Source organism: Tachypleus tridentatus, chromosome 8, assembly GCF_004210375.1.
Source record: "Tachypleus tridentatus isolate NWPU-2018 chromosome 8, ASM421037v1, whole genome shotgun sequence".
NCBI classification, from domain to species: Eukaryota; Metazoa; Arthropoda; class Merostomata; order Xiphosura; family Limulidae; genus Tachypleus; species Tachypleus tridentatus.
In genome coordinates this window covers 907,572-921,577 of record NC_134832.1, presented here as the reverse complement: position 1 = coordinate 921,577, position 14,006 = coordinate 907,572, and the positions used below count along the sequence as shown (strand labels likewise).

Below are 14,006 nucleotides of genomic sequence, written 5' to 3'. Positions count from 1 at the left end.
GAAAGGTTTCACCAAGTTTCCATGTTTCCTCTGTATGTGGGACAGCCGAGCACGAGACAGACATTGGGTCCAGAAGGACTGGCCTATTAGTGACACCCTTGAAGCAGGCATGCCAAATATCATACAAGACCCAATTGTAAGCAGAGATAAGATCATCTTTCCTCCTCTTCACATCAAATTAGGTTTGATGAAGCAATTTGTCAAGGCACTGGAAATCGAAGGTGAATGTTTCCAACACATCATCACAGCTTTACTCGGGTTATCATTTGAGAAGATCAAAGCAGGCGTGTTTGATGGCCCACAGATTCGAACCCTAATTCGTGATGATCAGTTTGTTGCTAAGATGACCACTTTAGAAAAGGCAGCATGTTTATCCTTTGTGGCAGTCGTTCAGAACTTCCTTGGAAACAATAAGGCGGAGAACTACAGTGAACTTGTGAACAGAATGCTCCTCGCTTTTCGTGATCTCGGGTGCAACATGAGCATCAAGCTTCATTTTTTGAACAGCCACCTTGGCAAGTTCCCTGACAACCTGGGGGCTGTGAGTGACGAACAAGGAGAACAATTCCACCAAGACCTAAAGGTCATGGAAGAACGCTACCAAGGGCACTGGAACAAAAGTATGATGGCTGACTACTGCTGGAGCATTAAACGAGATTGTCCAGATGAAGTGTACAAACGCAAAAGTTACAAACGCAAATTCCTACCTGAATAAAATACACAAACAAATTGATAAACTATTCCTATAATTTCCTATAATAATTAAAAATTAAAAAATAAATAAAAATGTCAAATTGCATAAAATCTGTAGCTTGCAGACAAAAAACCGACTTCAGATTTGAAATCAACACACTCAAATTGACTATAGAAAGGTCTTTTTTTAAATGCAACAAAATGAGTGTTCCCCAGTGTAATCAACATAATTTGTTAAATTAAAAGAAATGCATTAAACACGTTTAACCTCACAACAGCTTTTAAACAAGTAACATTTGTCTTGTTAAAATAACATATCAATGATGCAGTTAAAGTTCTATCAACAGTTTAAAAGAGATGATACTCACTTTGCATTGTATTAACTGTATGTAAAACTTTTCATGCAACATGAACAATTAACAGAAAATATAGCTGTTTATGCAAACAATTTCTTCAAATCCTACTCTTTATTCAAATAAATGAATAAAAAAGCAGAAGTGGTAGTGGTGTTTTTTTAATAACTACTTTCATTTATTTTTTCTATAATTTTTCGGCCCTCTCCCCCAAACCACGTAGTCCATCAAAAACCTGGCCAACATGATTAATGCAGGCTTTATCTCTGCATGTACATTGAAGTTAGGAAACAAGCTGTTGAAGCAATCTCACTGGTATCAAAATTACTAATGTACTGTATTTCAGCTGGCCTGATGTGCCCTGTGTATTAGGCAAAAAGCAACTTGATACAATAGATACAATGAAGTTGGCATACTGTTGTATGTTCTTCATGACTTTCACTCGCAGGTTATCAAGAATTCTGAAATATAATTACTATAATCAATGAAATATTAGCAAAATGTAAACATGTTAGCTCTTCATTATTAACTTGTAATTAATCTTAACCTTTTTTTTGTCTTCTTTCAAGCGTCGTGTTTGCTGTTTTTTTTAACTGCATATAGTGACAAAATACAGAATATTGTTGTACTCACAAGTACAGTACCAAAACTCAAGCCTAACATATCTGACTAACTGGGAAAAAGCAACATCTCCATTAAATGTGGCATCAGTCTACTAGCCAGATTAGCCCATATGCATATTAAAATTGTTGTTAGGTGTATGTGTGCCTGTGTGTACTTATATGCACCTTTGTGCATTTACACATATTGTAACTTATAAAAATATTCTGAAAAGAAAAACAAGCTTTAAGTTACACATTACTTGCAAACCTAATGTCTTCAAGCAACCTAGTAATAAAAAACAAAGTATTCTAAATATCAAGTAGATTACTGACATTATTGCTTTAACTGTACTGCATTTACATAAAATATATCCAAAACTATACTTTTTCATGCACTTTACTATATGGTTATGGTTATATGCTAATGCACAGACTCTGTTTTCCTTCAGCTATAATCCTATCACAGCTTGTCTGTCAGTATACATCCAAAGCAGTATAATTTTGAGCCACGAACCACAACATTATCTAATTATGTTAACATTTTCCTAAATTAAAATGTATTTGATAGATAATTATCCCCCCTCCCTCACAAAAAGCCTTTGCAACCAGTACTACCTTCTAGTGGCAACAACTTTTTTGCTTGCTACTAGCTTTGCAACTCCCACTTCTTTCTGCATATCAACATGTAAATAATCATGAAACAACCATCCACCAAAAAGAGTGCAACACTATCCCCAACATTACAAGTGCCCTCTCTAGTTATACACTTGTTAATTACTTCAAGATGTGTCATAATTAATTGAACTTAGTCACACCAGAAGTATATATCAAAAATACATTTTCAGTTACAGAAAATGTTAATGTCCTCTCAGGATAATCTGGAATCCCACATTGAACTGGCTGAAGGATGGTAAGAATATGATCCTTCTTGAAAAAATATCCACAGAAAGATCAAGAACATAAGAAATGGAAAGCATCACACCACACAGGGATACCACATCACGTTTAAGCCAAGTGTACTCTTAGCCCTTCAGGAATGTGTCACCAAAACAAAAAAAGTGGAAATATAGAGAAACCCCAAATATTTTCAGCGGGATAGGAACCCACCGTAGATATCAGGTGGCTATGGCATGGGAGACAATAAATGGGAATTACACCTCACCAGCTCTTGGTAGCATCTGTAACTATATGTCAAGTCCAGAGTAGGAAGAGGGTCTTCTACTTTTCACCTCAAAAAGAGTACTGGATAAGAATACACATATCCGTACCAAGAACCTGACTGACCAAGTGCACACCACTAACACAACCGACAACAGATCCACTAGAAACTAACACCCAGCAAATGGTAGGAAACAAGGAAACCTTGGGAGATGTAAATCTCCAGTCCAAAATCTGGCATCAATTTGAATGTTACCTCCACTCCATGGTAGAAATAAGAGTGCCAGTCTCACACATGGGGTTAATCATGTGTTTCTTCAACTTCAAATTACACCAGCTCCACAGGAACTGACATCCAGCAGATGGTACAAAGATGAAAAGGCACATCACTGGTTCATCTCCAAATAGCACTTGACCCAACCAGGAACTGACACTTGAAGGAAAGTAGAAAACAGTAATATCTCAGTTAAAGGGACAAACTGCAACACACACACACATACACATATATATGGCAGAATGCTACAACCAACACTTCACAGCATCTGCAATTGTACACCAGATCTGCAGTAGGAAAGGCATCAACAGCAGAATGCCACTGCCTTACTCTCAACTGAGTTGTATTGTGCTTCACTCAAATGGACCAGCCCCCACAGGCTAAAAATAGGAAGTGACAAGAACACCCATACTCCATTAGAAGGGAGGAAAAATTGCACTAGAGAGTTTGGAGGGCTGCAGCATGAAAGACAGTGCCTTGGGTGACCATGATACCCTATTTCTAAAAGCAGAACTACCAGGTTAATGGAATGGATCAACCAACACCTGGTTGCATCTGGAATTATACACTAAGACTGTGGTAAAAAGTCTCAATACCATGGAGCATTAGAAGCAGGGAGAAATCTGTCTACTTTACCCATACAAGTCCAAGAGTGTACAGTCTTGGATAAGCATATTAATGAAGCAATACACCACAAACTATAATTATGAATGGTCCTATGGAAAACTCCATTTCTACAGCGTGCATAACACGATCCTGTGACATTGTGTTATGTTTCATGTAGCATTTGCAACATTAATGCAGATATGACAATTGGACAGAATCAATCAGCCAATGCCTGGCAGCATCTGGAGTTACACACAAACCCACAAGTAGAAATAGCCTGAATGTGATAGACATCAACCATGGTCATAAGAAGTACAGTGAGGACTTTAAGACTACGTTTACATGTTCAGAAATCACTAGCCACAAAGTATGATCTAGAACATAAGTATGAAGAGGCCTCTGCAATGAAAACAAACAAATTAGTCCACATACCCACCCTGATGATGCCCACTAACAGAAACCAGGGACAAGATAAGGTGACAGATCTGAAAAGAAAAAACATGAAAAAAATGACAAACATTTAGAGAAAGGGACAAATATGTCAGGAAAGCAAATCTGCCTGAAATAGGAATAGGGGAAAAGTTAAAGGAAAAAGAAGTATTCCAATGTAGTAACAAGGAAACCCAGAAACCACATATATGACACATACTGTGTCTTTATAAGTGTTCTGATCAGGCAAAAAGTTAATCAGAATTGGAACAGTTCTAAAGGTGGGAGATGGAGGAAAGGAAATAATAGGGAGTAAAATCATGAGCATTTATCAAAACAACCACAGTCTTCTACATAACAGAATAATGAGAAACTGTGAAACTAAACATAGCAAACACTACAGAAAGAAGGTTACTATGTGCTAACCATATGAGGAACAGGGGTGGCAAAAAAAAGTAATATAGCAAACACGATGAGAAAGGTATAAATGGAAAATGAGTAAAAGCATGAAGTACAACACTGAGGATCCAATCCTGGAGAAAAGCAGGAGAGAAAGGATTAGCAATGGAGAATGAGTGAAATAACAATGTCTTTGTTTGGAATCAGTACTCCAGCACTTCTAATCATGTGACTTGACAAGTTAGGAATTTAATTATTCTTCCCAGTGTGTTCTTGTGGGAAATTTTCTCAGATCAAATCAAACTGTAAATCACCTGCAAATCCAAACGGTATGGCCACTATGCCAAAGAATCAGTTGAAATCTTTCTACTTGTTATAAAGTTAATGGTAGTCAGCCTAAAAAAAATGTGTCAGGAAATATGAAAAGTAGTTTCTGAAATTTTGATTACTCTTTTGCCCTGTAAGACTGAAGAACATAAAATATAGCTGCAGAATATCAATGATGAAATTACAGAAAAAATTTTACATTAAATTTTGCAATTTTTTAGTGCATGGACAAAAATCATCCAGAAAAACAGATCAAAAATAAATATCCAAATTCTCATATTAGAAAAATTTCAGGTTATTTTAAAATACTTTATTACACAATTAAAAACTTATAATTTACTTATTTTTAAAATTTAGTTTGTTATCTATGGTTTGATTCAAGTTTGTTTGTATACCAGGATAATTAAGTAGTTTAATTAAATTTTGCAACATAACTAAAACATCCTGACATGCACAGATCAATTTGCTCACATGCTAAGGATTAATCATGCATGCACCTACCTAGAAGTTACATCTAAAGAGTGATAGTGGGGCAGGCTGACCTGCCACTTTTTTTTCTCTGCCCTGCTGCCTATCTATCCATTAATTGTAATCTGTTAGGTACAAGTTGTTTGTTTATATATATAATAAATAGCTGATATGGGTATAGAAAACTTTTATTTAATGAAGGAAAGATGTAATGTTTTGACCTCCTTAAGTCATCTTCCAGTTAAAAAAAAACAAATTTGAAAGTGATTGTGTGTCTTGAAAGTGGAACTAAAGAGACTGACTGCATCAAAAGAAAAATTCCATGAAGCATCCAGTTATGTGACCTCGAACAGAGTATGCTGAAAGCAAGACATTGAAGCAGATGTTAATTGTAATCCTAAAAATTTGGTTTGGCATCATATTTTTTCTTAGTTACACAAAAATCATAAGTGCTGATAAAGCATCTTACCATCTGTTGAATGGAAATTAAAGCAACATGAAAATGAGTGGACCAAGACTGCTAAATCAAGCCATTGCATCCAATCCTTTCTCAAAGGAAGACAAGGTAATCTATAATTATTAAATTTTTGTCATGGTTTTGCTTTGGTAGTATTGTACATGGCCCATCTTTTGTAGCTAGTACCATTCTAGTACTTAACAATATATATTTTAGGAAGATTTGCATCAAGAAGATGGACATAAACAATTTGCTATGTAAACTATATTGTCACAGAGTACTATATATTTTTGGTCAATCAATAAAACTTAGGTCATCCAAAGAAATGTTTTCTGTTTCTTTATCTAGAGTCTCTGAAGTGAGTAGGAAGGTAATAATTTATCTGCCAATAACATTAAAACATTTTTTTCCAAAGGAAAAAAAATAACTTAGTCAAGGTATTAAAATAAGTCATACACAGGAGAGTAAATAAAATATTTTTTAAAGATAGTCTGACTAAAGGAATTTTATACTGAAGTACTTAACAAAATGTAGACAGTAAAAATTGTAGCAACAAACCATCCATATATAAATGATTTGAACACTTGAATTACAAATCATTATCATACATTTTATTTCTACATATATTCAATGAAATGCAAACAAAATAAATTTGAACATGTTTATTTTTTATTGCTTATAAAAACATAAATTTACATCTTTACACACTGAAATTAATCTGGACATGTTCAAAAGCATGCATATAAAGTAAAGTATGACACGTCCTAACATTAACAAGTGAAGTGTGTGCCACCCTGCCCTTTTTTATTGCTAGATATTACTATACTACCTAACATGAAATCAGACACATAAGCAAATTCACATTCTCTTTCACAGTGTTGGAGTCACCAGTTTCCAATATTTTATGCTACTGCTGATTTTCATGGTGAGATTCACTTATCAACTGAAGTAGGAACTCAAAACTACCACATCAAACACTTATAATTCTGTAAAAAGCAAAGCTGAAATACTAAAGGAAATGTTTGGTCAAAACTCAAGGATGTGACATGTGATATATTTTTCTCAAAACATGATATAGTATAAACCAGTATCACTACGACATGTACTGATGGCCCTGTACCAGTATTGGTACTGACTGCAAACCCTGGTTGAACAAATCCTGTTAAGAACAGGATAATATATCAATGACCAGATTCAGGGTACCCATAAAACATGCCAACAAAGTTACACAAGGGAAGTGGGCCCAATACGAAATATTCAAAATTTGAAAACAAAGGTTTCTTGACCAGACGTCCCCATACCTGGTGGTATAAGACATTACTGTAGAGTTGTTGTAGTGGATCCTCACCACATAGTCCAAAAGGGCCAGCAGGAAGTACTTACTGCCTGATGAATGAACAACAAGAGGTTGATATGGAGAAATAATTCAAAAAACCTCTCAAATGTTGAGAAATGCTACCCAAACAGAAAGAGAAACATCTGAAAAAGATGGCACTACATACAAGGAGAAACAGGAAACCCCCTCAATAATACTGGTTTGATCTAACCATCATTTAAACTAAAATTGTAAGTGAGGTGAAAGGATAAGAGGAGCATGGACAATAAACCACTGGTCAATTAAAACCCACAGAATATGGTTCACATATACACAACCAAAAGGAATGAGGACCCTGAGAGAAGCCCATGTCCCCAGAAGAGAAAGAACCTCACGTATAAAAGGAAAAAACGAACAGATGATGTCACATAAGACACATTCCACAGCTCTTAACTGAAGGAGATACAGATGGTCCCAACAGAGAAATGAGGTAAGAAACACACCAAGATAGCCAAAAAAATGAAGTATGAGAAATGACTTTCCCAACTTCATATCCAATCTACCAAGGCATTTTCCTGAAGAAACTTAGTATGTAGGTCAGAGTCAGCCTGTGAAGAAACTAGAAGTAAACAGTCATCCACACAATGGACCCAGGAATCAAGCAGTTGAGCAAAGGTGTGGATCATTCAAAGGAACAAGAAAAAACAAAACAAAAAAGTCTGAAACTGAAACACACACACAAGAACAAAATGAAGAAAATATATGGATGTCAGGGAGATAGGAATATGTAGATATGCATCCAACACATCAAACTACTTCATCCACAAACCAGAAATGAAAACTGAATGAAGAATTAAGTACAACTCCATAGAGACTCGAAAATGATGAGAAAACAGTTCAGATATGATAAGGTGAAAATCAGGCACTAATCTCCCACCTTTTGGGGAACAACCAAAAACACAAGAATATGTCCCTAATGATAAGGATCTCCTCTTCAATGACACTCTTGAAAAATAAACCTTGAGGCCTTTCTAGCCAATGTTGACAAGAAATGGGATCTCACTATGGGAGGGTGTGAACTGGATAGTGAAACAAGGGGTGGATGGAAAGGGAATTATGTATACAGGCTTAATCAATCTCAAATGTCAAAAAGTCATGAAAACCCCCAAAGATGTAAAAACATCTACTATGCACAATTCCTGCAATGAAGAAAAAATAAACAAACCCTATATTAAACAGTATCTCAATACAGAAAAACCAACAGCAGAATAGCCACATCTGTAAAATAAAAGTTGAAGACAATAGGTGTGCTATGGGAGGAAAAAGAAACTACTAAGATTAACAGAAAACCCTAAACAAGATAGATAAATAAGCCACAGTCAAAAAGTGAAGGAGGATAATCCACAGATAATAGTGGATATTATATGAATTGTGAAAAAAAATGGGAGTAGGAAAAATTAACCAAAGTATCAGGGTCTGAACACCACACAAGAACATTTCCAAAAGGTAAGAGTGATTATGGGTAACTGGAACTATGAAGGCAAAATGTGAGTTTAATGTATGTGGGAATAAGACATTGATTCTCTGAATGCAATAATCCCTCAAAATGACTAACAAAAAACCCAATATCTAGTAAATAGAAAAAACTACAGAATGGCAAACAAAATAATCAGTAAATTTTATTTTGTTTGTCATTCTGTAGTTCAGTAAATCCTCTGCAGCAGTAAATGCAGTGATTGTGACCATCTGAAATTGGAAGGGCAGAACTCATAAAGTAGAAAAATGAATGAACAAAACCACACAAATGTAAAAACTAGTGAATAACTGAATCATGAGCCAAACAAGCATCTGCATAATAAGACTGCTAATCAAGAAATGACTAACAAATGCATGATTAGAGAGGGTGCTAATCACTGTTAGAGCAATGGAGGGTTGCTGCATGGTCATTTATTTGTTGATATGCAGAAGGAAGTGGGAGTTGCAAGGCTAGTGGCATGAGAAAAGTTTGTCAAGAGAAAGCAGCAGTAGTCAAGAAGTTTTTTTTTTGTGAGAGGAAAGATACTGTATCAGAGTTATCATTTAATTTCCTTTGATTTATTATTTTTAATTGTTGCATACAGTTGCTTTGCATTAATATACTAATTTAAGTAGCAGAAGATTATATTTTAATATACATATGGTAAAAATTACTAACACTAAACTATGCTTGACACTGCAGAAACAAGGCAAATAAATGCAAATTCACCTTTGTAGCAACAACCTGATCATAATATACACCTATATGAATTACACAGATTGACTTAAAAATAATTTAAAATTCAAACTGAATCTAAAACACATTTTAATAGCTATAGATATAATATTTTGTAGTCAGTTTCATTGTTTTAAAACAAAAAATAACTTAGGAAAGTTCTCTTTCAAATTGTTTATGCTTAATGTTAAAAAAATTATGCTATAAACAATTAAAAATATCCTTGCACTTAAGCATTACATAAAAGGTTCTTTAAATGTTTGTTATTGAAAGATTGTTAAACAAAAGTACTGACACAATCAAGTAGTAGATGGAGATAAACAAAAAAGTCATTCAATAAAGGAAAATTTTAAAATTTAAGAAAATGAACTGAAATGGAATATATGTCAAAGTGTTTTATACATATATTGAAAAAATACTAGACTTCACAATACAAGCTTTCTTAAGAAGAAATTAATCCAAAACAATGTGGAAAAAAGCTTCCTTCAAAAATCTCCAAATTACCATTTGTAAAAACAGTAACACTCATCACTCCATTTTTATAACAATTTACAAACACATTTTATTATGATATAAACATTCTGGTTTAAAATAAATGTTTCTATTCTATGTATTTTTTGAGAATTGTAACGTCAAAAATCTCTTCTGCTTTGGTCTTTTTATAAAAATATTATTTACTACTTAATAAATTTAAGTGAATTTAAAATGCAAGCACATTTTTATTTCAATGTTCATAACTCAATAAATAACACTATATGTATTATCATATAAGAGTTTTCTATTCATCAGCACCAAACTATGAGCTGGTTTGTTTAATGCCAAAGATGAAAGAAAACTTACATAACAAAAATTATCATGTGTTTTAATTTGGCAGAATTTATTCAGAACATTTTCTTACTTAATATATAATATAAATTACATTATGGTTCAATTTGAGGTCTATAGTGAAACTGAATTTCTCTTCACAGTTTAAATTTGAACTCTCCATATACATATAAAAACATAAAATATAAAAAAATGTCAATAATTACAAAACAAAAATTAAATCCACATTAAAAACATACAGAAACTGAATCAACAGTTCACATAAAATATCAAAATTCTGAATAGTTTTTCACAATACAAACCTTTTCTATAGCCCGCAACAATGAAACACCTGAGTGGTTGGATATCTGAAAAGCTCCTAACCTGCAAAAAGTTGCAAGTCCAGTCTTTTCACTTCCTGGGACACACACTACTCCTTTAAAGCCTAAAGCACCAAGACTGGGCTCAAGTACTTCTCTGAAGTATACAAAACTTACATTCTGCAGACAAATGACATCTGGGTGCATTGCTTTCAGTCCTTGGGTCAATTCATCTGTGTAGGTTTGGTTATTATCACCTCTGAGTTCAACATTGTAAGACACTATTGTGAATGTTCTTTCTTGAAGGGCAGTTCTTAATTCAGGATTAAGTGAAGAATTAAAAATCACCTTCCTGCTCAAGGAAAAGGGAGAACAACATTCATCTGTCTGCCATGATTCAGACTGAGAAGTAACTTTCATACTTTCAGGATGGCTGGATTCTTTTTTTTCTGATTCATCTCTTTCAGGAATATAAGAACCGAGTGGTTCAGAAAGTTTCTGTTTCACATCAAAAGCACTGGTTTCAAGTGATCCATTAATGGTTGGACTGGTAAATGCTTCTTTAACTTCCGTATCAGAGTTTGCTTTGGATTCCACTTTACTAACTTCACTTGAGCCCATAACTACTGTAATTTGTTCTTTCTTTCTTTGCACAAAAGGTTCTTCAAGTGAAACACTTTTATTATTTCGACCCACCCCAAATGATTCAACAACAGCTTGATCCTTTGATGAAGAAGTTTCCTGATCATCCTTCAGAACTGCATCATTCTGCTCCACAAAGTGTCCTTCAGTACGTAAATTCTCTCTGCATGCTGTTGTAGATACAGACAGTTGGCTTGTGCCAACTCCTGAAGTATCCTTTTGATATGGGGGCAAGTTAATTTTATCTAAATCCTTGAGGTCTGTAATTTTCACTTTTTCCTTAGTTTCCAAAAAATCTTTTTCAGAAGTAATCTTATTCTCGTTTTCAGGTAAAAATTTAATCACACATGCATCTGTTATGCTTTCATTTTTCTCATGTTGGTCTTTCAAAAAAACATCCTGATAAAACTGTTCAACTTCCTTGTCTTTAAGTTCCTTAGAACCATCGTGAAAAAAGACAGGATTAACTTTTGTTAACTTCACATCTTCAGTAACTTCTGCTTGGAGTTTACAAGGAATAGTGTCCAGCTTTTCCTCAATAATTTTATTTTTAACCAAATGCATCTTATCTGATGAACTATCAATGTCCATCTTATCTGACTGAGGACTCGCAGAAGACACTGGATTTTTTAGATCCTTTTCTTCTAATGGTTTTCCTGCAGAAGCCTTTTCTTCTACTGCTTCTTCATACTCCATTTCAGAAGTTGCCTTATTCATTTCAACTTTCTCTTCATTAATTCCTTCCATTTCCACAACACTCTCTGCTAATGAGTGTTCATGTTTTGCTTTCTTTTGAGATTGTTGAGCAGACAATTCATCTTCAGATGTTTCATCCAGTTTAAGCTTCATATTTTCTTCAATTGAACCAATTTCTACCTTGCATTCCATATGCATGTCTGCTGTCACTTCACTTTCTTCGTCTCCATCATCTGTTTTTGTTCTTCCTCTCTGTCGAACTCTTAAAGTTCTTCCTTGGGGTGTACTGCCTTTTGAGGCACGAGTGGTTTGTCTCATAGCCCTTGTTTTGCGTCTACTAGGTGTTTCGTAACTCTCTTCTTTACCACATATTGGCAAGTGCTGATAGCCTTCCTTAATAGGAATGTTTTCATTTTTTTCTGGTTCTACAAACTGCTCTCCTTGACCTTTTTTGGATTCAGCTCTCCTTCCTCTACCAATATTTTGTTTTTTAGCCAATGTCCTAGATGTTTTTCTACTTCGTGTTCTAGTTTTTACTTCTACTTGAGTATCTGATTCATAATCATCATCCTCCACACTATAATCTTCTTCATCTGCTTCCTTTTTTCCAGCTGACGTTCCATCCTCTCCTTCACTTTCTTCTTGGTAATTTACTCTGCTTGTACTTCTCCGCACACTTTTCACTCTGGTAGCTGGTGACTCCTGTTCTGCTGCAGGGGATGCACTTCTTTGGCGGGAAGTTTTTCTATCACGGGTCTTTCGAGGCTCTTCTGCCACTACTGTTGCTGACTGAGCTAATGTACAACTTCTTCGAGGCCGTCTGCCTTCAGGAGTAGATAATTCCTCTTGCGTCTGCTTGGAAGATCGTCGAGATTTTACTTCCTGCAAAAGTGAACAAAATATAACTGCATGAAAAAATGTAAACCTAACAAAATAGTAAATTCAAGAACTTTAATCATGACCTATCACTGCACTAAGTTGTTAATGTCCTCATATTCTTTTCACAAACAAATCAAAACAGTTTCATATAAAGTGGACTTTTAACATCATCAGCAATGGGATAGTCCTTGCAAGTGGATACATGAGAAGTTTCAAGTACAATAAACAGATTATTTTCAGGAAGGGCTGTAGCTAACTGAACATACAATGTTATACTATATGATAAAAGATGTAATTTTATACCTGACAAAAACTCAACAAAATGGTATTCTTGTGTTAATAATATTCATAACTTATCACAAATGAGAAGTAAAAAAATTATTTTACTGTAAAAGGATGTTCCTACTCAATATAATAGTGCTTATATCAAGTTTAACTACCTTAACACCAAAATTAAGATGTGGCACACCATATACATGATATATAATGGCAAGAAACCCAAGACACTGCAATTTCTCCATCTACAAAGCACCAATGACACTAAAAACAAAATAATCAGCACACTAGATTTGTTAATTTATATAATGGATCCATGACACATCACTTTCCAAGTTTTTTTTATACTTGTCATAAGACATTAATATCAAGCCTAATATATGTTTTAACTCCTAAATTTCTTATCAAATCTCTAAGGCAGGGGTTCCCAACCTTTTTGCACTTGCGACATGAAAATGTAATTGATGAAATAAAATTAATGTTATCCCAAGCTACTTCTAACAAGGCTACGCGACACCCCTGCCAAAGCTTTGTGACTCCTCTGCCAAGGCTTTGCGACCCCCCAGGGGGGTCGCGACCCACTGGTTGGGAACCCCTGCTCTAAGGTCTTTTTTTCAAGACAAGGAGTATAACTAATAATTTAACCAGCCGGCCTGGAAAAGGCATTTACACCAGAATGATTTCAATATTTGTGTAATTTACCTACATATTAGAACTACATACAAGAAACCATGTTACAGAAATGTGCCCTCCTAATTTAGCGAAAACAGACAATCTAACGAACCTTCGTAGAATGGATGACAACTGCCTCTTGTGGAGACACAAGTGTAGAGGACAACGTTTCGAAAGTCTTCCCCTTTTCGTCTTCAAGTCAGTGTGTGTGTAAGTGTTGTTGGTCTTTTATAATGTCCTAAAGGATTGTGGAGAGCATGTTATAATTGGTTGGATTATTATTATTTCTGATTGGAGGAGAGATTTCCTGTAGATTCAACTAATGGCAGCCACAGGTTACTCACCTCTAACCCAGAATCTCTGTTTAGTGAAGGTTTAACAGTGT

At 34.8% G+C, this 14,006-nt stretch overlaps 1 protein-coding gene across 4 annotated transcripts in view; it reads right to left on the bottom strand.

The window, feature by feature from the left end:
- The window catches only part of LOC143258404 (uncharacterized), a 56,977-nt gene that overhangs the window by 14,361 nt on the left and 28,610 nt on the right, over positions 1 to 14,006 (bottom strand). For all 4 annotated transcript variants that reach the window (XR_013032263.1, XM_076517297.1, XM_076517298.1 and 1 more), the window contains exon 3: positions 10,460 to 12,676. Coding sequence is in view for 3 of the 4 variants with exons in the window: in XM_076517297.1 (XP_076373412.1) it covers positions 10,460 to 12,676 (2,217 nt within the window). In the remaining variant the exon portion in view is untranslated. The remainder of the gene's footprint in view (positions 1 to 10,459; positions 12,677 to 14,006) is intronic.